This window comes from Phascolarctos cinereus, unplaced genomic scaffold, assembly GCF_003287225.1.
Source record: "Phascolarctos cinereus isolate Bilbo 61053 unplaced genomic scaffold, phaCin_HiC Scaffold_4;HRSCAF=312, whole genome shotgun sequence".
NCBI lineage: Eukaryota > Metazoa > Chordata > Mammalia > Diprotodontia > Phascolarctidae > Phascolarctos > Phascolarctos cinereus.
In genome coordinates this window covers 369,284,201-369,310,415 of record NW_027555847.1, presented here as the reverse complement: position 1 = coordinate 369,310,415, position 26,215 = coordinate 369,284,201, and the positions used below count along the sequence as shown (strand labels likewise).

The window sequence follows — 26,215 nt, the reverse complement described above, 5'->3', positions numbered from 1 at the left end:
GCTGAATCGCCTCTGGGAAAGTGAGTCATGCTTTGAATGACCCACGATTTCTCTATGAAACAAAGGACCACCTTTTTTTAAAGAGCAATATTCTCCTGATTATATGGTTACATGGCATGGAATACTACAGATTCAAAGTGATTAAAATTGAGGGTCATCCAAAGGGTAGTGGAGAAGTCTATGTGCAAAGCACAGGGCTGGGTAGTCAGAGCATACCCAATAAATCCATTATTCTGCCTTTACAATCTAATACCAGAGAAAGGCATGATCCTGCGTATTAGATCAAGCCCAAACTTCTTTGCCAGCTTTTTAATGCCTTTTTTTTTTCAATCTGGACCTACAAATGCAAACTCCTTTCTTGTTGCTTCCCATTCCCTGTGTTCTTTTGTAACCAGATTGATATCCTCACCGTCCTCAAGTATACCATGATTATTTCACCCTTTCACTTCATTCATGGTTACGGTCTAACTTAGGAGGCTTACTTCTTTGCACTCCACCTATCCAAGTCCTACATATAATTCAAACCATACTTTTTCCATTTCTTTGTCCTCTAACAAAGATATTTAATTATTTGCTTTCAGGTGATGTTTATTTGTATTGAAATTCTGTTAGTTTTCTCTCTTTAGTTTTAGATTTTAGGCTCTCTGTGGATAAGAATTGGATTTTATATAGTTCTTTGTACTCTCTTTAATCCCATGAAGCATGTATTCATTACTTTTTGATTAATTAACTGAATTTGGTGGAAAGAGAAAGAAATGTAAGGAAAACAATTCAGTAATGAAAGAAGAAAAAGTTGTTGCAAAATATGACAAGAGGAGCTTGCTTTGGTGATACATTTTCTGTGGCATTTGCATTTGAGAAAGAGAAAGAAAAGGAAGGAAGGAAGGAAGAAAGAAAGGAAGAAAGAAGAGAAGAAAGAAAGAAAGAAAGACAGAAAGACAGACAGACAGACATACAGAAAGAAAGAAAGAAAGAAAGAAAGAAAGAAAGAAAGAAAGAAAGAGAATCTCTTTAAGTCAGACAAGTTCCAAATCCAGGGGTAAAGATTTACATGAATTGTTTTTCCCCCTCATGGAAATTTTAGAATTCGCATTCTTATGCAAATTGTTCCAATTAAACATGAATCCATTAAAATAATTATTGATGACTTTTCATTTAGTACTTATGACTATTAGGAGGAAAAAAAAGAGGCCCAAAGCATAATAAGGCCTAAGATAGTGAAATAAAATTATGTAGGCTTTCTATTCCTTTGCCTTTCTTTGTCAAAAGAATAACAGCTTTCAATTCAGCTTAACATCCCAGAAAAAATATTCAGTTCCTGAGGCTTCATTTACTAGGAAGGAGTTAGTGAATATTTACAGAAAACATGAATTTGTCCCCACTGACTTAAATACCATTTTTGGTGCACTTTTCTAAGTTGTTTTCATGAGAACATCCCACCATGAAAAAGAGTTTTGTAGAAATGCTCCATGCTTGACTTTCTCCATACAAATCAGCCTGGTAGAATTAAAATAGGATGAATTATAGGGTATTTATGTTAAATGTGGAGAATTTTATGTCTTGGGGAAATACACAAATATTTCATATATTTGTAAGCCCATCATTTTTGTGGCTAGTATATGTGTAAAATATATGTTCAATGTAGTGTGTACATTAAAGTGACAGCAAAATGATTTTTTTTCTGGGAAGTACTAGAAGACAGTATCTTATCCTAGAATTATGCCTATGTGTAAATATTAAATCATATGCCATGATGGACTTAATTCTTCTCTTTGGGATTTGAAGAGTACAATTAAGCAGGAAGAAAATTGACTCTCTGCATGTTTTCTATATGTTCCTTGCAATCTTCTGATGATTATTAATTGAGTGATCTTACAAAAGTCATTCAACCTCTCTGCCTTTGTTTCTTCCCCTGACAAAATGTAAAGGAGAGTTTGTACTAGATAATCTCTTCTACATGTACAATATGTGATCTTGGGACTCCTGCATTCTCTATAAATCCTTCCATAATCACTCTAGTCCTTATTGATCTCATCTTTTTAATTACTATAGTTCTTATAGTCTAAACCATATAATTTTGCTTCCAATAAAGTTGTTTGGAAATGAAGGAAGTGGTATATTTTCCCCTAAAGGCGGTATTATAAAGAGTGGTCAGATTTTTAGGGTAGCATAGGTATAAAATCTATCTAATCTATACTTGCTCCATAGTATTGAGGATCAAAATACTATAAGCAGGTCAGTTTAAATAAGCATTGCCCTACTCACAAACATTTACTTAAAAATCACTGTATCAATGAAGATGTAGATTTCTACCTCTACCTTCCCCACTGCATGTTTTCTCCTATTAAATAAATGTTTTGACAATGTGCTTGAATTCCCCACCTGTGGCTTCTGCTTGCTCTCTTCCCCTCTCTATCATGTCCAGCTACCAAAGGACTTTTTCTTCTTCTCTCTTGCCTTCAGATTTATACCACCAGTATTAAACCCAATGGCAGAAATCCTTGGACTAGCAACACCAGTCCCTCCCATCTTTTATCACTATAAAGAAATGCTCCCCTAGAAGTCACTGGAGCCCTCCATCTAACCTACATTCCACTTCCCACATCAGCAATCTCTGCCCATTTCCTCAACCCTGCTCTTTGTGACACTCTGTAATTAGAAGGACCAGTCCAGAAAGTGAGGAGAGTGCCCAGTTCAAAGGATAAAAGAAGTTCCTTGCTGCTGTTATCATGGCAAGGGACTTGCATTCATAGCATATTTAGTTGTTTAAAAAAAGTTTTTAAAATGAAGAACTCTTAATTCTATGGCTCAGGTGTAATATGGGTTAGAAAAGGATTTATATACTATGTTGCTCTGAAATTCTAGCCATCTTTGAAAACATTATTCCTAAAAGAAAGTATATTCATATCCTTAATTAATGACTTACAAAACAAACTTTTTGAAGTCAAACTATTCATAATTTAGATACTTTTCTATATGTCATACATTGATCATATACATATATGTGTGTGTGTGTGTATATATATATGTACACACACACACACACACACACTGCTCTTTAACATCTTAGTTGGCATATGTATGTATGCATGTACAATATATAATATGTATATACATTAGCATATAACTACATAGAGTATACATGTATATACATACATATACCTGTAGCATCAGGTATGTGAATATACATATGTGCAATATACATTTTTAAGGTATGACTATATTGTTTATCTGTATATATAGACACAGCTTGTGTGTTTGAATGTATGTGTGTATATGCAAAGGCAAGACTTGAGGCCAGGTTTTCCTGATTTGTAGGCCAGATCTCTGTGTACCACATGACATTACAACTCTAGCGTTAATCTGGGTGAGTCACAATGCTCTAGGAAATGTTCTAGGACTATAAATTTCAGAGAATCTGCTGACCTTTATATGTATATTTGCATGAATATTTATCCATACACACACATATATACATGTGTATCTATATATGTGTATAGATATACCTGTATGTACACATGTATTGTACATATATAATTTTTTACACATATACGTCATACAACTCTAAGAGTTGGAAGGAACCTCAGTAATCATGGAATCCAACCTGAACATTGCCTATCAAAGGTGTGGACATGCAATATGAGCTCATGAAATATTTGCTGGTGAATTAAAATACTATATGCTTATTTATTTTTAAATCTAGAAACAAAAAGTTGAAAATGGACAGCTGTACTATATTAGTTCCCACCACTTTTATTAATTAAAAGTAAAAGGTAGTTCAGTGTCAGAGATTTCTAATAGCTCAAATATTTTCCATTTTTGACAAGATTCACATGAAAGCAATAATACCTTGACTGTTGAAAGTGGTATATGATTTCAGGAAAATATTAATCCTGGCAATTTTCAACTATTTAAAATCAAGCTGTTAAAAAAATAAAAAGACTATGCCTCTGACAGCTATATTATGTCCCTTAAGCCTCTATAGTGAATTTTACTAGCTTTAAACTGAGTTGGATTTTATTTGTAATGAAGTCTACTCTAGCAGCTTATGGACGATTAACTGCTTTAGTTTGATGCTGAAGGGAAGAGGGAAACAAACATCTTTGCAGGTACTATATTCTTGGAAAATTAAAATGTTGCCATCGTTCTCACTAATGATATATTTTCATTTTCTTCTCTTATCTTTAAAAGAACAAGGAGACACAGCTAATGAAAATAGTCAGGTTCTTTCATAGTAGTATGCATATTGTTTTAGTTAGCAGCCTAGGGAATGAGAATTTCAAGTGGGACAGGGAAATAAGCTCAGTGGTTGATCTAATGTTTAATGCAAATTAAAGTATTTTTTGCATTTTTATGAACATATCATATCATCCTTCATTCTCTGCTTAGGTAGCACAGGTCATGCACTGTTAATGAGCTTAGAGTAAATTAATGTCCATAAACACTGCATAGTTAAAAAAAAACCTTAGGGAAAAATCTTTCATGATATATTAAAAATATAACCAAATACTGTCTTATAATTATCATTGAGGAATGTTCTGTATTTTTATGGTATTTAATGCGATTTTTAAGGTTTTAAAGGTGATTTTTTTGCATTATACCAAATATCAACTTCTCTTTCTGGACTTTGCTATGATGGAACAATATAGTTAAGAAAATATATGTTAACAGAGGTAAGAGAGTCTCTTCTTCTCCATGACAACAGATAAAGAAATTGTAACCATGGCAACTGTAATGGGACTGTGAGATTAAGCCCAGACTGGAGATTAGGCCTCCAGGGGCAAAGAGAGAAGATCATGATTGGTTCCTTATTGAGAACTTCTTCTAAGACAAGTTGTTTGTTGTTGGTGGGAAGCATGGAGGGTTAATAAGCACAAAACGAATCCTCATGTACAAAATGGAAAGGCCATGTGTTCTTAAAAATCAGTCCCTTTTCTTTTATAAAAAAGGGTCCTTTTTTTTTTCTTCTTCAAAAAAAGATAAATCATGTGTGATTAGTTCTGTACTGAGTTTCAGTGGTGCTTCCTGAGCACAGTTGGGCTGAGAAGGATAGTAAGAAAAGATACCAAGAGCAACATCAACAACAACAGCAATAGCAGCAAACGAATGTGATTTCCTTGTCTAGAGGGATGATCACCAGCTCAGAGAAGGTCCTCCAAGAGGTGAGCAATCGATCTTTTTAGTTAAGTATAGCTCAGTTAGAGATGTCATGCAATCCAGCAAACATATTAAGTTCCTACTATTTGAAAATACCCCATCTAGGAATTGTGACTACAAGCACGATAATGGAAAAAAAAATAGCCCCTGCCCTTAATAAGCTTACATTCTACTAGAGAGGGGAACTCTTGATGGAAAGCTCAATTAAATACCATCGAACCATTATATATTATTTTTAAAGGTCTTAATAACCCTTAGTAGATTTTCCCAAGCCTATAGTTACTATAGTGTTTTGTAAATGTCCTTTCAAATAAATCTGTCAAGCATTTTAATCAAAACTACTTCCTCTGAATTATTAATTTATTTAGGTGATACGTATTTTAAATAAGCTGTTATATATGTATATACGTACACACACACGTGTGTGTGTGTGTGTGTGTGTATGTGTGTGCAGCTTTAGATTTAGTTACTTGGTGGTCCATAATTAGCACACTTTAATATTTAGAAGCTTCAAACTTAAAAAAAAAATGTTAAGGTTAGATTTTACCATATGGTACGTGGGGACATTTATGGATGAAGTGTGATATCTTAGCCTGCTTCTAGTCAATATTATAAATAGCCAGCCAAAAAGAGATGGTAGATTATAACACCCAGCTTCAGTGCTGGCCTTCGTTGTCATTGAGTAAGTTGAAGTACTGCTAAAAGATGCCCCAGTGTAAAATAGTTTCCTCCAAAGGTGTGCTGAAATTACACCATTAGTGATTGGTGTGAAGGCATAGGACGTTTAGGAATTACCTTTTCAGATGAGCAATAAATTAATGCACTAACAATTGAGCACAAATTAATTTTTCATAGATTCCCAATATGGCTGTTTCACAAGGACACTTCAAAAAGAGATAGAGAGGAAAAGGGGAGAGAAAGAAACCTGGATTGGGTATATTTGGTACAGATAAGAGTGGCTTTTGTTTGTTTCATTTTTAATGAATGAAGAATAACTTAAGTACTCCATGTATGTATGTATGTATGTATGTATGTATGTATGACTGAATGTGATGTGGTTATTGAATTAATTAAATATAACAAGGTATAACTAATAAGCCTGGAACCTATAATACCTACTGAGTACCTACAAAGCAGATACTAAAATCTGGAGGTTATATATGATAAAGGAAGTGATTATCCCTAGTGTTGATTCTGTGTTTAGTAAATTCATAGTCTTAATCGGCTAGCAACAAATCACCCTTACCTATGTAGCTTGCCCGAGAAGTTATAGTCCCTGAGTCCTTGTTCCTATCCTTATAGGATATTTTGGGAGCTCTAATGACCAAGCTTTGGCAGATGGGAATATCTGATCAATACAGTTCTGAACCATCATCATGTGTGGGAACAATTCTTAAGGGAAAAACCAACAGACTCACAGTCCAGATTTGCTTTTAAATAATATCAAATGGGAAGTGCTTGTGAATGTGTTTGGGGTACAGGTTTTAAGTAGCTAAAGTACAATTCAAAACAAGAAGGAGCTACACGGCACAGTGCATAGGACACTGGACCAGGAGTCGGGAAGACCCAAATTCAAATCTAGTTTTGGATACTTTATAGCTGTATGACCCTGGGTAAGTCACTTATTCCTGGTCTGCCTCAGTTTCATCTTTAAAATAAGTATAATAATAGCACCTACCTCCCAGGGTGGCTATGAAAATAAAATGAATTAACATATGCAAGTGCTTTATAAAACATTATTATTATTATTATTATTATTATTATTATTATTATTAATTATCTCCTCTGACTCAAATTCTACCCTCTTTTCAACCTGCAATATGAAGGGTGTATAGTATGAGGGGGTTGATGACAGAAGAAAGAACATTCAGAGTTTATTCCAAGGTTATAGAACTGGGTGACTGAAACTATGGTGGTACCTTCAATAGAAATAGGAAAAATGGGAGGGTACTTTTTTTTTTTGAGTAGTAAGGGGATACAGTGCTTTATATTTTAGATGTGATGAGTCTGAGATTCTACTGGGTAGAAAGGTAAAAAAGCAGCTGACATTTGGTTTTGAAGTTCAGAATATAGATTAGGACTGTGTGTGTGTATGCATATGTGTCTATATATATATATGTATGTGTGTGTGTGTGTATGTATGTATGTATGTGTGCATGTATATGTATGTGTATAAACTGAATTTTTTAAAAAAATGAAACCATGGCAGCTAATGACTTTGCCAAGGGAGAGTGTATAGAGAAAGAAATAATGGGGCTCAGTGAAAAGTTTTTGGGGAGATCAATCATGTTAAGCAGCCAGGACATGACTAATGGCCAAGTAAGAAGACTTAGAAGAAGCAGTCGTATAGATACAGGAAGAATTAGGAAAAAAAATACAACAATGTCATAGAGACCAAGGGAAGAATGTATCTAGGAACATGTCATTAGCTGAAAGGTCCAGTAAACTGGAGATTAAGAAAAACCCATTGATTGGATTTTGTAGTTTGAACACTGGTAACCTCCAGAGAGCAGGATTGATTCCCACAAAGCAATATTAACATTTTGGTAGCTATGATTTTTAAGCCCTCACAAATATAAGTATTGGACTGACATATTTTGAACCTCCAGTAGCCTGTGAATGGGAAAGAGAATGCTCAAGGAAAAGCCAAGGGACTCAAAGATCAGTTGTCAGTATAATTGGTGGCAAATCGGAAATAGATATGAATGTTTTGATGACTATCTTTGATTGTGTGTAGAAGGAAGGCATGGGTGAGGAAAGCCTTTTAGTGCATGTGGTGGGGTTAGGTGGAGATATAGGCAATATTAGGGAGCTGGGGGGCAAATGTAGACAAATGGACGTTTGCCAAAATGAGGAAAGCATGCTGAAAAAAAACCTCACCAAAATCATAATTTTTGCATTTTAGCTCGACATATTAAAAGTCAGTGGGGAAGAAAAGACTCTTCACAGCCAGCTTTGTTTTGTAATTTAATTATGAACAGCATGAACCTAGTGATCCCATTCTTAGACATTCCATTTCTGCACTTAAAATTTAAACTTTAAGCAAGTAGTTTTAAACAAATAGTTGAAAGTGCCACTTTCATTACAGATAGCTCAATAGAAAGGCAATGTGGCATAATGGTAAAACTCTGAAATGGTCATTACAAGATGCTGGTTCTAGACCCAAGTCTATGACTAATTAGATGTGAGAACTTGGACCATTTAACCTCTTAGACTAGAATGTCAGTTTTGTTGTCAATGGAGGAAGGGAGTTGGAATAGATAATCTCTAAGGTTTCTTCCAAGTTTACATTTCTGTGATTCTTAGAAGCTAGGTTATGCCAATTGAATGAACTAGAAGATTTAAAAAGGGTCTCTGAAAATTTATGGCTAAAGCAATTTTGAAGGAAAGGTTATCCAGGCTTACAGTATTATCATTTTAGAGTTGGAAGTGACTTCAAAAATATCTAGACCAACCCCTTCCTGAAGAATGTTTTGGATCCACAATATCTGTAACAAATACCATACCTTTCCATTTTTCTCACAAGGAAACTGTGAGAGAATTTGTTAGATGCTTCAATGAAATCTTTATACATCATCATATCTTTGTCATTTACCTGACCTACTGGTCTAGTGATGTCATAAAAAGTCTGTATACTTAGTCTTGCATGATTAGTTCTTAATGAATCCATGCTGGCTCTTCCTGATCACGACTTTCTTTTCTAAATGATCACTTCCAGATGTTCAAGGAATGTAATCAAGCTTACTGGTCAGTAGTAGGAAGGATGAGAACTGTTATTTTTTAAACTTGTGATGATTAAATAAGTAAACTTTCTAAACCTTTAAAATATAATCCCTGTATTTAAATTAAACAGTATAATTATACCTTAAATTTATATAATTTTTTAAGGTTTATACAAAGTGGTTTGCAAGCATTATTTTACTTGATCCTCACTATAATCTTGAAAACATCTTTTTTCTTTCTTTTTCTTAAAGATAAAATATATCAGTATAATTCATCAATAACTTCATTTTGCTACAGAATATATTCTGTGGTAGTTCTAAGATGTGGAAAATTACTTGCTTCTAGATCTTGGAGATCAGTTGATTTTGTATTTAGATATAGCCTTGCTTATGGGATAATCTTCATCATCTAGTCTAAGCCTGCAGCATCTTTGCAAAATTTCTTATCTTGTATAAGATATAGCTTTTCAGAAATATACCTTGAATATTGCCAAGCAAATAGAGGTTTTATAGATACATGTACATATATTGTTTTAGTGAAGGTGAAGTTGGAGGATGCTATACAAAATGGGGAGGAGATTGCCATTTGGGAGGCATTTAACACAGCAAGTCTTTCTCAAATTCCATTTTGAATTACTGTATTATATAAGAAAATATATCTAGAAAACCACGTGACCTTGGACCTGTCATTTATTATCTTTTGACTTTAGTTTATTCTTCTGTAAAAGAATAATAAAGCAATAATAAGATCAACTCCACCTCATGGGACTGTCCTGAAAACAAATGAGAAAATATTAGTAAAACACTGTTTTTATAGTTCTTAGTGTAAGTAGACCTTTTTGTTCCTCAGACCTCCTCTTTCCATCATAGGCCTCCTCGAGTCCCTGCCCCTTCCATGGCTCTGCTGCCCAGCAGCTTCAGTGCCTGGAGCTGAGGACCCCTGGTGCAGTGCTGATGATCCAGGCACCCTCACAGCCCCCTGCAAAGAGCTGGAGCCAAAGCCCTAGCTGATAGAGAGTCCTGCCTGCCCAGGAGATAAATTTGCATAGTACAAATTTACATAAAGCTAGGACTGTCTGTTATCTGGAAAAAAAATATTTGGTGCATGGATAGAGCTAAGACTTTGACAGAGAAAGACCTGAGTTCAAATGTAACTTCAGGCTTTTTTTTTTTTAAGCTATATAAACCTGTAGTATCTCTTAATCTCACTGGGCCTTAGTTTTGTGTCTGGAGGAAGAAGATAATAATAGCACTTACCTAAGAGTATTGTTCTAAGGATCAAATAAGATAATTAATATAAAAATAGCAAATGTTCAAATTATTATCTTTATTATTGCTGGGAAGATAGATAGATAGATAGATAGATAGATAGATAGATAGATAGATAGATTGCTTTTGATTTCACTTCTAGCTTAATCAGTGACTCTATTATATAATCTCTCTGGAAGAGGGATGCTCACATCTAGTTAGTCAGGAGATAACCAAACATTCAGTGATTTGGGGCTGTTACAACAGTTGTCTTTTGAGCCTTATTCAGACATTTTGATGTATAGACACAAGTTTAGTATTATTGATCTTTACGAAGAGCCCAAAACTAAGAGACCTGAGATTGTTATTGTTCTCAGTGGCTGATAGTTTCTTAATTAGACAGTAAATATGTTTGTGACATTTTTTTATTATTAGCGCTCTCTTTGTTTTTCTTCCTGTCCACTTTTATTCATGTTTCCATCTTGTGTCTTTGGCCCTGCATTGTCTCACTTATTAGCTCCACCTACTGCCATAGCTCCCACCCTTACAAATGCCTCTGTTCCATCAGCCCCTCTGACTGACTCCTCTCCTTCCCCTTTAGCTACCCCAAGTTCCAGTGTCCTCCCCTCTGCACCCCGAGATGTGGTCCCTGTCTTGGTTTCCAGTCGCTTTGTTCGTCTCAGCTGGCGTCCACCTGCAGATGCAAGAGGGAATATTCAGACTTTCTCCGTCTTCTTTTCCAGAGAAGGTGACAACAGGTAGGTTCCAGCAATTAAATTAGCTCAACTGACCCCCTCCTTTAAAACCTCGCTTTTGATGACCACAAGAGCAAAAGCCCGCACTTTGCATAGTCTAGGTTTGACCACTCGACCCAGAGCAAACATTTAACCTAACTGTATCTCTGTTTCATTCCCACTCACATGAAGGGTTATTATGAGAATCAAATGAATATTTGTGCCAAAGTTTGAAAATTATATGTATGTATGTATGCATGTGTAAACACAGTATATACATATGTATATCGGGAATGTGTGTGTGTGTGTAGATATATCTATATGTATATATATCTACACACACACATATACACACATGCATGCACACACACATATATAATTTCTATTATAGAGACATACACACCTGGTGTCAGATTTGGATACCATTTTCTTCAAAAATAAAGAGAGCAAAATGTGTTCCTGATTAGTAGTACATACTTCTTCCTCTTCTGTTACTTTACTGGTTTACATTTCTGTTTCCCAGCATAAGGCTAGAGCAAGATGCAGGAAATGCTTCTTCCAGTTTGTGAAAGGCAGCCTAACATCAACTACTGCCCTTAAAATAATTACCATCACTATTAACCTTGACATTTAAGGAATTGTAAGAATCCTGGTTTAATGGAGAGAGAATTGCAGATAGGAATGCCTGTGTTTAGGTCTCACCTTTGCTGTATACTGGCTGCATAAACCTGGCCAAGACATTAATTTCTGGGTTCTTCAAGTAATTCTCTAAGACTATAAATTGGCAAGAGGGCACTAATCTGCATTGGTAGCCTTTTACTAAATTGATGATATCTCAGGTTAAGATCTCTTCTTCCCACCTAAAAATTCTTTCTAATCTCACTTTTCTATTTTCACCCAAATAGAGGAGAATGCCTAAAGGAAGAGATGATACCCAAATAATTTATATTTGCCTTTGAAATGTGTTTTTATACTTTTGGCTCTAGGTTGTCCAGTCTTCTAGGAATTTATTTCAAACTAAATAATGAAGCCACACTGTGAAGACATGATTTAAAAGGGGGCAGTAAAACCGTTGAATTTCTCCAGCCTGACCTCCAGCCTATGTTCTCTATTCTTTCAGATAAATCTTACATTACTTTTCACTGTTACTTATTTATCTCAATTCAATGAGTGTTTGTCAAGTGCCTTAGGTGTATAAAACCCAGTGATAGGTACTGAGGATATAAAGAAAAATATGAAAAATAAATCCTGCCTTTAAAAAGCTTACATTCTATGGGAGGGGAAAAAGTGAGGGCTTCCTTTACAGTGACCATAACATTCTGGCATTGGAAACAAGATTTGCCAGAGATAGGCCTCATACTGAAAAGTCCAGTGCCTCCCCTGTAGCTTTAATGAGTGCTTTAGGAGCTGTTTTCTCTATTGAACAGTACTGGGGTAAATACTTTGGCCTTAGTGTCATGGGTTCCTAATCTTTATTTATTCAGGCACTCCCAATATAGTCATCATCCTTTGGACTCCTCTGATTTAGGGACTTATGAGTTACTCTAGCTTTTTTGTTTTCTTTTATAACAAATACCATCAATCAGGTGCTGTGAAGTTTACAAATCAAAAAAGAATGTGACCTGATGTGAGATTTGCCTACTTTTGTCAGAGTACAGAAAAGGAAAAGATTATTTCTTTAAAGACGGAGGGAGAGAGAACAGAGATGAAAAGTAGCCTGAAAGGACCTGGCTTTTCAGAGGGCCAAGCTAACATTAATTCTGCTCTATCATCACTCACTCCTAAGGAGTGGCAAAGGAATGGATTAGTTGAGATGTCATAGGTATTCTTGTGTCTATTGAAGTGCTAATAGCCCAACTGTGGGGAGAAGTTGAAGCTTCTGTGCTGAGCTCTGGCTATTTGTGATCACTTTACCTTCCTTTGGATTTTTAAGAACCTGCAGAGACCTTAAAAAGAACAATTATGAGTTGAGGTTTCTGGGGGCAGACTTTTAGCATGAAACACTGCAGTATAGTAATAATGCAGAATTCATACCCTAGCACCTGAAAGTGCTTTTGTTTGTGCTTAGGAGCATTCCAGTAAGAATGCATCTATATCTGTGTACCCATTTTCCTTTTCTAATGCCTAACTGTTGTTAAAAGAAAAGAAAAGAAGCCCCCTAAATAATAGAAGCCTAGAGTATGTGAAAGTCATGAACTTTGTCTAGTAAACAAGAGGCATTTTGATAGAAGGGAAAGAATATCAAACCAAGACTTTGGAAAACTAAGTTCTAGTCTTGGATCATTCACAGTTATGCTGGATGATGTTAAAATAGCTGCTTTCAATTTCAGTTGTCCTATTTCTAAAATGAGGAGGTTAAAAAAATAGAGCTCTAGAATAGTGGAAAGGACTTGGGATCTGGAGTCAGATGAACTGATTTTTAATCTCGGTTTTATACTTACTAACAGTGACTTTGAGAAAGTCTTTCATCTCTCTGATCCTCTATATTCTTCAGCTGAATAGTTAATGAGAGTGTTGGCATCGATGATATATATGGCTTTTTCTAACTCTAAAATTAGATGGTACTATGAAAACTATTTTCTGTAACTGAGTCATGAATATATGATGAAGGTAATGGTAGTGTCTATGAGGCAAAAAAAGTAAATATTAAGAAACATAGTGGGGTCATGGTAGCAGTGGTAAAAATCTAAATGCATATACCATTGCTCTTCTTCACATAGATCCAAACTGAAACTTGAAGTATTGTGATTAGTAGTTGCCAGAAATTTCAGGAGCCTCTGTTGGTGCTATCCTTTCTAGGATATATATTTGTACCCCTAAGTGAGTTATATCCAGTGGTGGGCTGATAAATGATTAACAACTAGCTCTCCAAAAAAAAAAAGTACACTCCATACACTTTTAAGTTTCAGCAATATTCTATAATATATAATCTCCATCAGTTTCTTAGGTCTAAACAACCATAAAGCAGTAAAGTCAGTCCTGAATTGTAATGTTTACCAATTTTCCAAGGTGTAAATGTTCACACTGAAAATTCAACAACTGGCTTTTGTGAACTCCTTCAAGGTGGCTTCAACACATCCCTGGTTATACCTTAGAACACAGGCTCTTAAAGATGAAATTAGACCTCATGAAGTCTAGCCTACCAAGTCAACAAGCATTTCCAAAGTACCTACTATGTTCTATCCACTGCAAAGAATCATCTAGCTCTCCAGTATCTCAAGGAAATGGTTTCCATGTATAGCTTCAAATCAAATATTTCATACCATCCTTGAATCTAATGGATTCAAAATGGCATTTAATGATACTGGTAATTTGGGATTCTCTATAAAAGGAACTAGTTGATAGTTTCCAATAAAAGGAAACTCAAAATGTAGAGAGACAAGAGACCATCTTATACAATCATCTGATTTTATAGCTTATGAAACTGAGACCTAAACAGATAAATAAACTAGAATAGACCCCAGAGGCCATCTAGGTCAACTCCTCCCTTTTACAGATGAGAAAATTGAGGCCCAGAGAGGTGACATGACTTGTGCAAAATCACACAGGGAGTAAGCATAAGAGGTAGGACATGAATCCAAGTCCTCTGACTCAAGAGTCAATGTTCTTTCTCCTGTACCATATTTGATTATGGCCCCATAAAAGGTAATTGGTAGAGTTAAGTTGAGAACCCAAGTGTCATGATTTGCAGACTAAGATTCCTTCTGTTTACGCAAGTGTACTCAAGTTATTTGTATATACTCATGGTGATAGATCTATTTCTAGCCTTTTGAATCAATAACTTTTAGTCTAGCCAATCAGCTTTTGTTTAACTCATGGTAGTGGGATTAGAATGATGGATATTTCTATGCTATCTTTAGCCAAAAGTTATGGTCAAAATCAGTTCTTTCTAAAGCTCATGTATGGAATTAACATAAAGACTTCAATGCTCAGAACATATATAGAAAAAAGTTTGGGAGATTGTGGTATACTTACTCTTTAGAGAAATAATTATAGCAACTTTTTTCTGATTGACCTTGCTCTACCTACAGAACAATATCCAGGCTTAAGTCCCTCCTCTATGAAAACTTTCAGTCTACGCTAAGCATCTCCCACTCATCTGAAGGCATAATTCTCACCTAAACCGTTAATTTCATCATTAATCACCTGTTACCTGATTGCTTTTTAAATAATTTGATGCTTATTATTATTTAACTTTCATTCTCCAATACCTCAATCATCCGTGATTATATTTGTTTTGTATGCGATCATTTTTTGCTTAAGAAGATAGCCTCTGTGAATCGCTATGGTAAAAAAAAAATTCATTACCTAATGGCTAGTTTTCTGGTTTTCAACCTCTCAGAACTTAAGCTGACAAACATATATCCTATCACCACACTTGTATTCAAAAATTTTCCACCTTGAAAAACTTGTATTCAATTAGCCTTAAAGAATCTAGGATCACCTCTGCATCACAATAAAACATTACAATTAGATTGTGATAGAGTAGTTAACTATATACATATACATGTATATGTTATATGTATTCATAAATGTCTATATGTATTCTATGTATTCTTAGTCAAGGTTCTCCTTTGTTATTTGGCTCCCATATCTAGAAATTCAACTAGATCATAATCTCCTTGAGGGAGTAAACTGAGTTTTTATGCAGAGGTCCCAAAAAACTAAGACTTTTAGGACGTTCTGTACTTTGTATGTTCCATATAACTTTGCCCTATAGTATAAGACTCATGTAAATGTAGAATAAGAATTAGAAGGAAACTCAAAAACCATCTAGTACAATACATAGCTGATGAATAATGTTTTCTACAATATCCTTCATAAGTGATTATCCAGGCTTCATTTGAAGACCTCAAAGAAAGGACAACCCATTAACTCCTAAAGCATTCTACTTTATTTCTCTATATCTCTTAATTTTCAAGAAGATTGCCCTTTCCTTTGTCAAGCTGAAATCTGCTTTTCTGACACTTTTTTTTTCTTGTTCCTAGTAATTCTTCCCTCCTGAGCCAAGAAGAACCAGTCTCATTCTTTTTCTGTAGAGTAACCTTCTGAGAACTTGAAGAGAGATCTATTGCTTCTCTTCATATCTCTTCTTTTTTTTTCTGATGATATATCTCTGGGTCCTTCAAGTGGATATATAAGGCCTCTGCTTCCAATTTTCTGCATGTTATTCAGATGCTAAAGTATGGCACCTGTGAAAACAATATTCTAGGTGTGGTCTGACCAGGATAGAATTCATTAGAACTTTCACTTTCATTTAATGTGACTAATATCATATTACCTGTTGGCTACCATGATGCACTGTTAACTCATATTGAGTTTGCAAGCCTCAAATATATTCAGATCTTTTAAAAATATTTTTGATAAAGTACTCCTAATCTATCTTCACCATCTTGCAATAATGAAATTCATTTTTAAATCCAAGTGTAGAATTTTACATTTATCTCTATTATGTTTCACCTTAATGGATTTGGCCCATTGTTCTAACTTATTTATATATTTTTGCATCCTGTCATCCAATATGTTAGGTGTTTAGATAAATCTGCCTCCTAGTTCTGTGTTATCTACAAAGTTTATAAGCATGTCATCTATTTCTTTATCAACATCACTGATAAAAATGGGAAGCAATATAGAACCAAAGACAGATCTACTAGAGGACTCCATCCATCAGTCCATTAATGATTTTTTTGTGTGCCTGGTGAGATTTTTTTAAAATTTCCATTGCCTTTTTTATTTTTTTTATTTCCATTGCTTAATTCAGTGACTTGTTAGAATCCTCTGTATCTTAAAATTATATTATATATGCTTTGTTTAAATATTGATCCTTCTATAGAGCATAAGTTCTTTGAAAGCAGGGAATTATTTTTTCATTCTTTGAATCCAAGGTACCCAATACAGTGTCTTGCACAAAACAGGTACCTAATAAATATTTGTAGAAATTAATTGTACATAGTAGACTCTTACTAGATGTTTATTATTGACTTCAATAAGTCCTAAATTGGCTTTTCTTTCACCTAGTCCAGAGGTGTCAACCACATGCCCAGCAACACTCCCTAGACCTTCCAGAATCAGATTAAAATGAAATTCAGAAATGTTTAACATAGATGTAAATACAATAGAACATAATGTTAAAATGGATTTTCTAAGTCAATCTGCAGCTTCAGGAATTCCTGTGTATGATTTAGTGGCCCCATTTCTATTTAGTTTGACACCACTTATATAGCTCATATCTCTCTAACTTGCCCATAAAATTAAGATGAGCTTCTCTGAGTCTCCTAAATATGGTCAAAAATTAAAATTAAGTTAGTTGTCATGTCTTCTTGTTGATGAAGCTAAGTTTTTTTCTAGTTATGCACAAATTATTTATTTAACAATATAAATTTCAAATTTTTGTCAGGAATTGAAGTTCCATGGTTTATAGTTAGTAGACTTTTTTTCACCTTTTTTGAAATTAGGACCTATGTCTTTTTCCAGTCCTCTAATGCTTTTCCCAGCTTAGATAATCTTTCAAAGATGACGGGTAGAGTTTAACTAGCATATGTACCATTTCTTTCAGTACCCTGAAATGTACCTAGTCTGAACCTGGTAATTTGTACTTATGGAAATCAACTTGATTCTCCCTGACTATCTCCATACTTATCTTAGGCTAATGATATGTATTTTTTCTTTTGAATTTGAAGGATCATTTTCCTTGGCAGAGAAAAAAAAAGCAAAATTTGAATCGAGCAGTTTCACATTTCATTAATAACATTCTATCTATCCTAAATGATGGTCTCATCCCTTCTTTGATCCCCCCTCCTTTCCCCACCATAACTTTATCCCTCCTTTGTAGTTTCTGTAGTATTCAGTGTAGTGGGTAATATTCAATTGTTTTCTCTCTCCTCTCCCTTTCTGTTCCTTTTCCCTTTCTTCTCTCTCCTTCTTTCCTTTTCCTCTACCCACTGCCCTCTCAGTCTCTCATCAATCGATTCAGGGTATCACTATTCATTCCTAAAGACAAAAATTAGCTAGTCACTTAGCTCAGTTTTCAACTCCTGGCACTGAACCAGGTTTGGTCTCACCTGTTTCTTGAATAAGTAATATTTCATCTGATGTAATCTGAGGGACTAATCTAAGGAAGGCCTTGGTACTAAAAACCTTCCCCATCAATTCCCAAAATTCTATCTGAAATTACCCTCATTCTCTTTGGCCCTTTCTCTTTTTTACAATTGCTAATGCCTCTGGTCACACCGTAAGTCCCTAGTAAGTTAATGTGAATAAATTTAATCAGATATTTTTTTTTCCTGTGGCAGGGTGGCAGAGGGGATAAAGCCCAGGATATGAGCTTGGGAAGGACCAGAGAAAAGAAGCTGCCTACATTTCCATTTTGCAAAAGTCTCAGTTTCTCTGTCTCTGTTTCTCCCTTCTCTCTCTCTCTCTCTCTCTCTCTCTCTCTTCTCTCTCTCTCTCTCTCTCTCTCTCTCTCTCTCTCTCTCTGTGTGTGTGTAGTGTGTGTGTATGTGTATTCACATACTAAGTATTGTTTGCTATTATGATAAATATGACATTTTAAAAGAACAGGGAGCACAGTTTTGGTTATTTTCATTTAATATTCCTTTGACCAGTATCATAAATCACATAAGCATGATGGGTCAATATATTACTACAAGCAATATCAACCTTCAGTTTGTTTTTTAATGAAAATAAGTTAAATAATAATATCAAATTTGTTGAAAAATCATAATAGCTTTATATATTCTCTAACTTTTGATGGGAATCATTACATCTCTAAGCCTTTAGTTATAATGCTTTAGCGTATTTGTAGAGCTCTTTATCCGATATCTTTTTTATTTATTTGTTTTTTGTTGTTGAGGCTGTCAGGGTTAAGTAACTTGCCCAGGGTCACACAGCTAGTAAGTGTCAAGTGTCTGAGGTCCTATTTGAACTCAGGTCCTCCTGACTCCAAGGCCAGAGTGCCACCCAGCTGCCCCTTATTCAATATCTTTAACAGCAACCGCAACAAATAAACCCTGTGCATTTAATATTCACCTCAGATAAGCAGCAAACTTGTTAGACAATTTACTAAAGCTCTATGATTTTGAGAATAGCAGTGATGCTGTCTGATGGTTAATGATGTCAGTAATACACGTGTTACCATTTTTTTTAATTAAGCCTGCCAGAGTACTTTCATTTCCTAGGTCATAAAGGAAAATGAGATCTATAGTCTGAAAAACCAAAAGCATTTACTCAATGGAAGTGATTGTCTCACAGATATCAAGTTGCATGCTTTTGTTTTGGTATTGGTTTTTTGTTGTTGTTTTGTGAGATTTTGTTTGTTTTGTCTACTAACTCTAAATCATAGACAAAACTAGACGAAATCTTGGAGGTTATTGTACACATTTGGATTGGAGTTCAGAAGAATGATATGTAGCAGCACTGGGATGGGGCAGAATGGTTTATTGATACAGTTAAGCGCAGTATTGGAGGATATGGACAGATGGACAGTGATTCAGTCAGAGATAGGATAGCATTTTGCCTACCTCAGCCTCATCCTGTGCCAGGGCAGCATGAAGGGTGGTGGCCCTGACTTGCAATGATCCAGTAGAAGGCCCGGAGACACTTACAGCTTGGATTTACATAAATTGTTCAGACGAAGGGCTAGCCATGGTGATTGATGTTTAGCTGGTGGAGTGATGAAATGGGATGAAAGAACAGGGAACAATAGCAAAGGGAATTCTTAAAGATGAACCAAATAAACCTGTTTTTGTTGGGCCAAAGGGCTTGGAACACAGAACTGCTCAGGATGAAGAAGATGAATTTATAACTGTGCTGCATCAGCAAGGGAGAGTTTCAACAGCAGATTCTAGCTAGAACTGGCTATGATTAAGTCTTAAGTGTAGAAATGTTTTATAATAGGAACCAAGACTGAGAGACAGAAGTGAAAGATTCCTCTGGCTATTCACCAAGGTATAAGAATGGGAGTGGTTTGCGCTAACAAGGTCATACAAGTAATTAGTGGTACAAGGTGCCTAGAACCCTAGTCTTAATAGTCCTTCAAGATTCCATCATGGGTTGTTTTGTCCTATAACCATAGTCCTACATAGGTGTGCATACCCACAAGGATAGGGGAGGTCTAGTGAAGGATTAAGCCATCATCCTTGGCAGTTGCTCCCTGTGTAGGTAGTTGGAGTGATTGCAAGTCCTAGGTCCACATAGTAAAGTCAGCATTGCTTGACTCCTGATGTCTTCTGTGTCTAAATATGCCAGCAGAAAAAAACAAAAACAAAAACAAAAACAACAACATTCCCTAGGGAACATAGACTTTCCCTCATGTAATATAGGAAAAAACACAGATTTCCCCCCCCAGTTTTTTTTAAACCTGTTCAAGTAATCATATTTCATAGGGCAGCTCTGCAACAAATTAAGTCTAACTTGGTTATTACTCTCCCTTTTGTCAGTATTCTCACATATCCTATGATAAGTATTAGGTTACGAATCCCTAGAAGTGAGATGAGGAAAGAGAAGGCAAGTAAGCTGTCTTGTGAAGACTCAATATTCAATCAATGGCCCACAATATTAGCTATATTCCCAGCCTATTTAAAGCCTCAGGAAAATCCTTTGATGTTGGTGATTCAGTGTGTTTCAGCCTTTGGATATATGTGGGATCCAATATGAAGTAGTTTTTAAATGAGCAAAATAGAGAGAGAAAGATTAGATATATGAGGAAGAAGTGTTGAATACTACTGAGTGAATATCAGAGGGGGTGGGATATATTAGCTCACAACCTCAGAGCTAATTTCATGATCAGAGTATACAGGGTGTGGTTGTGAGCCATGTGGAAGTCATGGGAGGAAGGATCCTTGAAGCTGATGCCATTCTGGCTGTGTAGAAAGTGGGTTATAGGGAGCTTCAGTCTGTCCCTGCCTGCACTGCAGGCCCTGTGTCCCGATGTCAATGCTAAGAGAATGAAATTAGCATTGTGGGACCAACCTGTGAGAGGGAAGCCGTGATCATAGATTGAGAACTGAAAAGTTCTTCAGGAATAATCTAGACTTAGTTACTCCTTTTACGTATGTGAAAACTTAAGGTCCAAGGAAGTTAAGTGGGAATCTTGAAAGATATGAAATATGTGACTGGCCCAATTCTGAGACCCCAGTAGTCTTTTCATAGAAAGAGGGAGAGAAGGTGTGAGAAGAGAAATAAGAAAAGAGAGAAGAAATAAGAAGAAAAAGAAGAGAGGAGACAAAATAGAGGATGGGATTCATTTTGATATAAGCCAGTAGAGCCTGACTCCTAATATAAGTTTTATTAATGGCAATTTGGAAGTGTGTGTGTATCTGTGTGTGTGTGTGTGTGTGTGTGTGTGTGTGTGTGTGGTGTGTGTGTGTGTGTGCTGGTATGGGATATAGTGAAGAGTCCTGACTTGGAGTCAGTTGACATAGGCCAATCAAATTTCATTTCAGAAACGTCATTTCCTCATCCAACCAACTCACACTGTTTTGAAGAAAGTGCTTTGCCAACATTATAGAAATACTTAAATATTTACTATATTATATTTCCATCTTTGTAATTTAAAGATTATGCAATTGTTGATTATTATCTCTGGAGTGAGTACAGTGTGGTAGGAGGCTTGGAATCTGCTCCTCACTTTGTCATTAATTTGCTTTGTGGCCCTGGCCTAATCACTTTACCATGCTAATCTTTAATTTCCTCATCTGTAAAAAAATGGAGATAGTCATACTTGCCCCTAATTATTTTGAGGAAAATATTTCATACCATGTGATATGTGTGAACTTTTCGTATTGTTATTATGTGACAAGGTTATCAGGAATCACAAATGAGATAGTATCTTATATTTGCTAAAGGCTTTATAGGTCTCCAAGGCAGTTAAAGCACATTGAAAATATAGTTCCATTACACTGGAACCAATTACCATATTTTATATAATTATGACTTTAAAATAGCACAGATTCAAATACTTGCAACTACTTCAGAAATTCATTATTCACATTCTATGGGACCTAGCTATACTATAGATAGATAGATAGATAGATAGATAGATAGATAGATAGATAGATAGATAGATAGGTATAGATATAGATATCTATACCTATCTATCTATCTATATATACATGAATGGTATAAATCTTTCTATAATTGCAGTCCCAGCTGAAAGAACATATTTAGATGAAAGTACTGATTTAAGTAACTTAACCTCCATTTGCTTTGTAGGCCTAGGTGGCCCACTGGGTACAGCACTGGGCCTAGAGTCAAGATGACCTGGACGTCCTCATGACTCTGGATAAATCACTTGATCCTGTTTGCCTTGAGCCACTGGAGATGGAAATGGCAAACCCCTCTAGTATCTTTGTTAAGAAAACCCATGGACAGTATCAGTATGTTATGGTCCATGGGATCATAAAGAGTTGGACATGACTGAATGCCTGAACAACAACTGATTTATGATTTAAAATCCTTAGTATGTATTTATTGCACAATTTAAAAAAAGTAAATCTGTGATTTTATTTTATTTCTGTCTATACTACAATATATGGAACCTGTTTAGGTTCCTCAGCTTTTTAGACTAATGCTAGATACTACATAATAATATTTGAAAAGATTAATTCTACCCTTCACTCTCACAGCATATATATAAATAGCTATTTCTGACAAAACAAGACAGAAACAATTTCATTTCCCTCCCTTTCCTTTTTGTGTCATGGGAACACAAGACTAGAAGTTAAGGTTCTGTGTTATAGTCCTTACTCTACCATTATCTAACTGGTAAAGTTATGACCCTCCCTTTCTTTATTTGAAGAATAAGAGGGCTAGAATAGATTACCCATAAAAGTCCAGCCAGATCTAAAATTGTAGGACAACAAAAAAATCCATGCTTGTGAATTGTTTGGTAAGATATGAGCACTGATTCATTGAATGGAAAATTCCAAGCTAACTATTCCCTATCTTTCCTAAAAATAGACAGCATCAATATTTTATATGTATTTATCAGAAATACATGGCACATTTTCCATCTCTGCCCCAATGAACCCTCTATAAGTATCTTTGCATTATTCTATAATATTATATTCCTATTGTCACTTTTGGAGGGGAGAATAATAGTTGGAGTAGGCTTTTTTTTAACTGGGTGCGAAAATCATGTCCATTAAAAAAATTAATATCATTCTCCTCATAACAAGGAATATTAACATTTTTTTTCTACCTCGAAGCAACTAATTAGGTGTTTGACACTTTATGACAGCATTTGTTACCTTAGAGGTTCCAAGGAACAGTTGTAATTACATTTTAACACCCCTGGTATTTATGCAAGATTATATACATTCATTTATTTCAAAAATGTTCATTAAAAACCTCTACAAAGGATCCATAGTGAAGCTGTTTCTTACTTAACACCTAAATTCAGATTTCCTCACAACAGTATGAGAATCTGAATCTCAAAGTGTCAAGGGGAATTGAGGACAAGTGGATTTATTTTCCATTCTATGTCATTAATTCTGGGCACAGAGGCAAGGGTACCAACCTGTGATGTATCATTACCAATTTCATTTTATGCCACCTTATAAAGCAAGTCTTATCAAGGCACACTGGTATAATGAAGAAAACACTGAACTAGGAGTCAGGTAACCCATATTCTAGTCTCAACTCTGCCACTAATTAGCTGTGTGACCTTGAGCAAATCACTCTACCTCTATGGAATACAGTTTTCCCTTCTATTAAATGATAAGATTGGGTTCAATGCTCACTAAAATCCTTTATAGACTTAATATTCCATGAGCCTATAGAGTTTGTCAAGGCTTTTGGAAAAACTTTTTGAGCCCCTGGCATCCTTATTACTCTACCCTTATTTCTATTAGGCAAAAATGGGAGTACCTGCTTAATGATGATGATGACGATGATGATGCTTTGTTGTTGTTCAGTCATTTTTCAGTCATGTCTGACTCTTTGTGACCCCATTTTGGGGGGTTTCTTGGCAGAAATACTAGAGTGATTTGCCATTTTCTTCTCCAGCTCATGTTACAGAGGAGGAAACTAAGGCATACAGGGTTAAGTGACTTGCTCAGGCCACACAGCTAGTAAGTGTCTGAGGCCAGAATTGAACTCAGGAAGATGACTCTTTTTGACTCTGGCCCTGGCAACCTATCCACTGTGCCACCTAGATGCCCCCAACAATGAAAATAGCTAACATTTAAATAGTTCTTACTATGTGGAGACATGCTAAGCACTTTATAATTATTATCTTGTTTGGTCCTCAGAACAACCATGTAAGGTAGGTACTATTATTATCCCTATTTTACAGATGAGGAAATCAAAGCAAACAATGGTTAAGTAATTTTCCTAGGTTCACACAGCTAGTAAGTATCCAAGGTGAAATTTGAACTTCTGTCCACTATGCAACCTAGGTTCTCTATGATACCAACTGTTCTTTCCTGGAGATCAATAGATACCCTCAAAGCAAATAGAAACCAAAATTCTCAGGAATAAATCCTATTTTAGGTACCAACTCAATTTTTGATTTCTCTTTGAGATAGCAGAAAGATAAATTAGTAGCACTGATATTGAAATCTGTGTGTGTATGCATGTGTGTGTGTGTGTGTGTGTATGTGTGTGTGTGTGTGTGTGTGTGTGTTGGAGAGGGGGTATCTTGGGTAGGAAATATGTTCATTTCTTTAAACTTTGCAATAGATGAGGTGGATGGTGAATGGAATCTACCACATAGGTGAGGTATCTGGGCCCCTCTCCTCACTGAGCTCAATCCACACCATCAAATATGTCAGGGAGAAAAGGAGTAAAAGAATGAGGTTTTGCAGGACAAGATATCTATTGCTTGAGGCCATTAATCTGAGCTTTCAGGAACTGAAGGCTAATTACGTCTTCAGAATCATAGAAGCAACATTAGTAAGAGTCAGAGATCTCCAGTTCTTGCTGCTTTCTCAGGAAAAGGTGAGCACACAATGATAGGTAGAACACCCCAAACACAGTAATTGGACAAAAATGATGAAATCCATTGTAGCTAAAATGCAGCCCTTTCTTGGGAACAAAGTGTTCTATCTGCTAGGCTACAGAGCAGTGCTGAATAAAGAGTGAAAGTACAGGGGAGAGAGAGAAAGAAAATCCTTAATTACTGTTTGAATAGGAAGCTTATGGAGCAGAGCATAACTATAGCTAAGACCAGCAAAAGCTAGAATACAGGCTCAGGACTCTACAGTGGAAAACACTGTCTTTATTTGTGGGATGATTTGTTTCCAACTGTCAGATGAAGAAAAAATGCTTCAGGGCTTATTCCTCAGAGCTGAGCTACAAAAGACAGTTTAAGAGACTAGGAGACCCCCCTCCCACAATGTATAGGGATATGTCACCATGGACAGGGGGCTACTCCTTCAGTGGAGACTGAGAAAACGTCCAAAAAGAATAAATTGCAAACACCAACCTAGAGACAAATGGAGACATCAGATATTATGGAGGAACTGTTGAACTGGAAGAAGGAGCTCTCTCTCCCCTTCTTTAAAATTGGGACTATTCCTCTTATCAGAACCCACTCAGCAGCTCTGTGGATTAAGGATCCTTTTTGTTTAATTTATCTCAACAAACAAAGTTAATCTGATAGGAAATACCAATAAAAAGCTTCTGACAGAGCCATAACTCACTGAAAATTATTTTAGTGAGGCTTTTCTTTGTGCTGGTTTGTGGGTCTTCTTTCCTCAATGCTCCTATTCTGCAATCTTTTTGGGAAGCTCCAGCCTTTGTGGCATGTGCATCAATTCCCAAAATGCTCTGCAGTGGTATTACCTTGGAATAATTGGATGCTGCAAGGATTCTATGGAATCAGAGTTCAAAGAGAAGTCCAGCTCCATTGTTTTACAGATGAGCAAAATGAACTCTGAGGAGATTAAGTGTCCTGCCCAAGGTCATGCAGATAAATAAGTAGCAATACCAGGACTAGAACCCAGTACCTCTAATTCCAAATCTGGCAGTGCTCCTACTGCAGTGAATTTCTGTCAAGTTAGAAAGAAAGGTAAGGCTAGAGAACTACATTGGGCAGGGGAAAGGAATTATTTTGCTGTTGTCTCACTGTGACAGAATAGGAATACTTCTACAAAACTGTGTACATTGAATTTTCATAAATCTGATCATTATTCTAAATCACTAGGATGATATTTAAAAGGAATTGAGTGGCTAATGCTATCGGAACACAGGTTGTTTTTAAGAAGCAACTTGACATCATGCAAAGGGCACTGGATTTTGAGTCAGATGACTCTTACTTTGTGTGACATTGGACAAGTCAAGATATTCTCTGCATTTCCATTTCTTCATCTGTTAAATGGGGAGGTTTAATTAGGTAATTTCCAAGGACAAACA

At 35.7% G+C, this 26,215-nt stretch overlaps 1 protein-coding gene across 1 annotated transcript in view; it reads left to right on the top strand.

Moving 5' to 3' along the window:
• LOC110198154 (netrin receptor DCC) overlaps positions 1-26,215 on the top strand; it is a 378,347-nt gene that overhangs the window by 109,377 nt on the left and 242,755 nt on the right. The window contains exon 4 of the mRNA XM_078151764.1: positions 10,729-10,885. Coding sequence (XP_078007890.1) covers positions 10,729-10,885 — 157 coding nt within the window. The remainder of the gene's footprint in view (positions 1-10,728; positions 10,886-26,215) is intronic.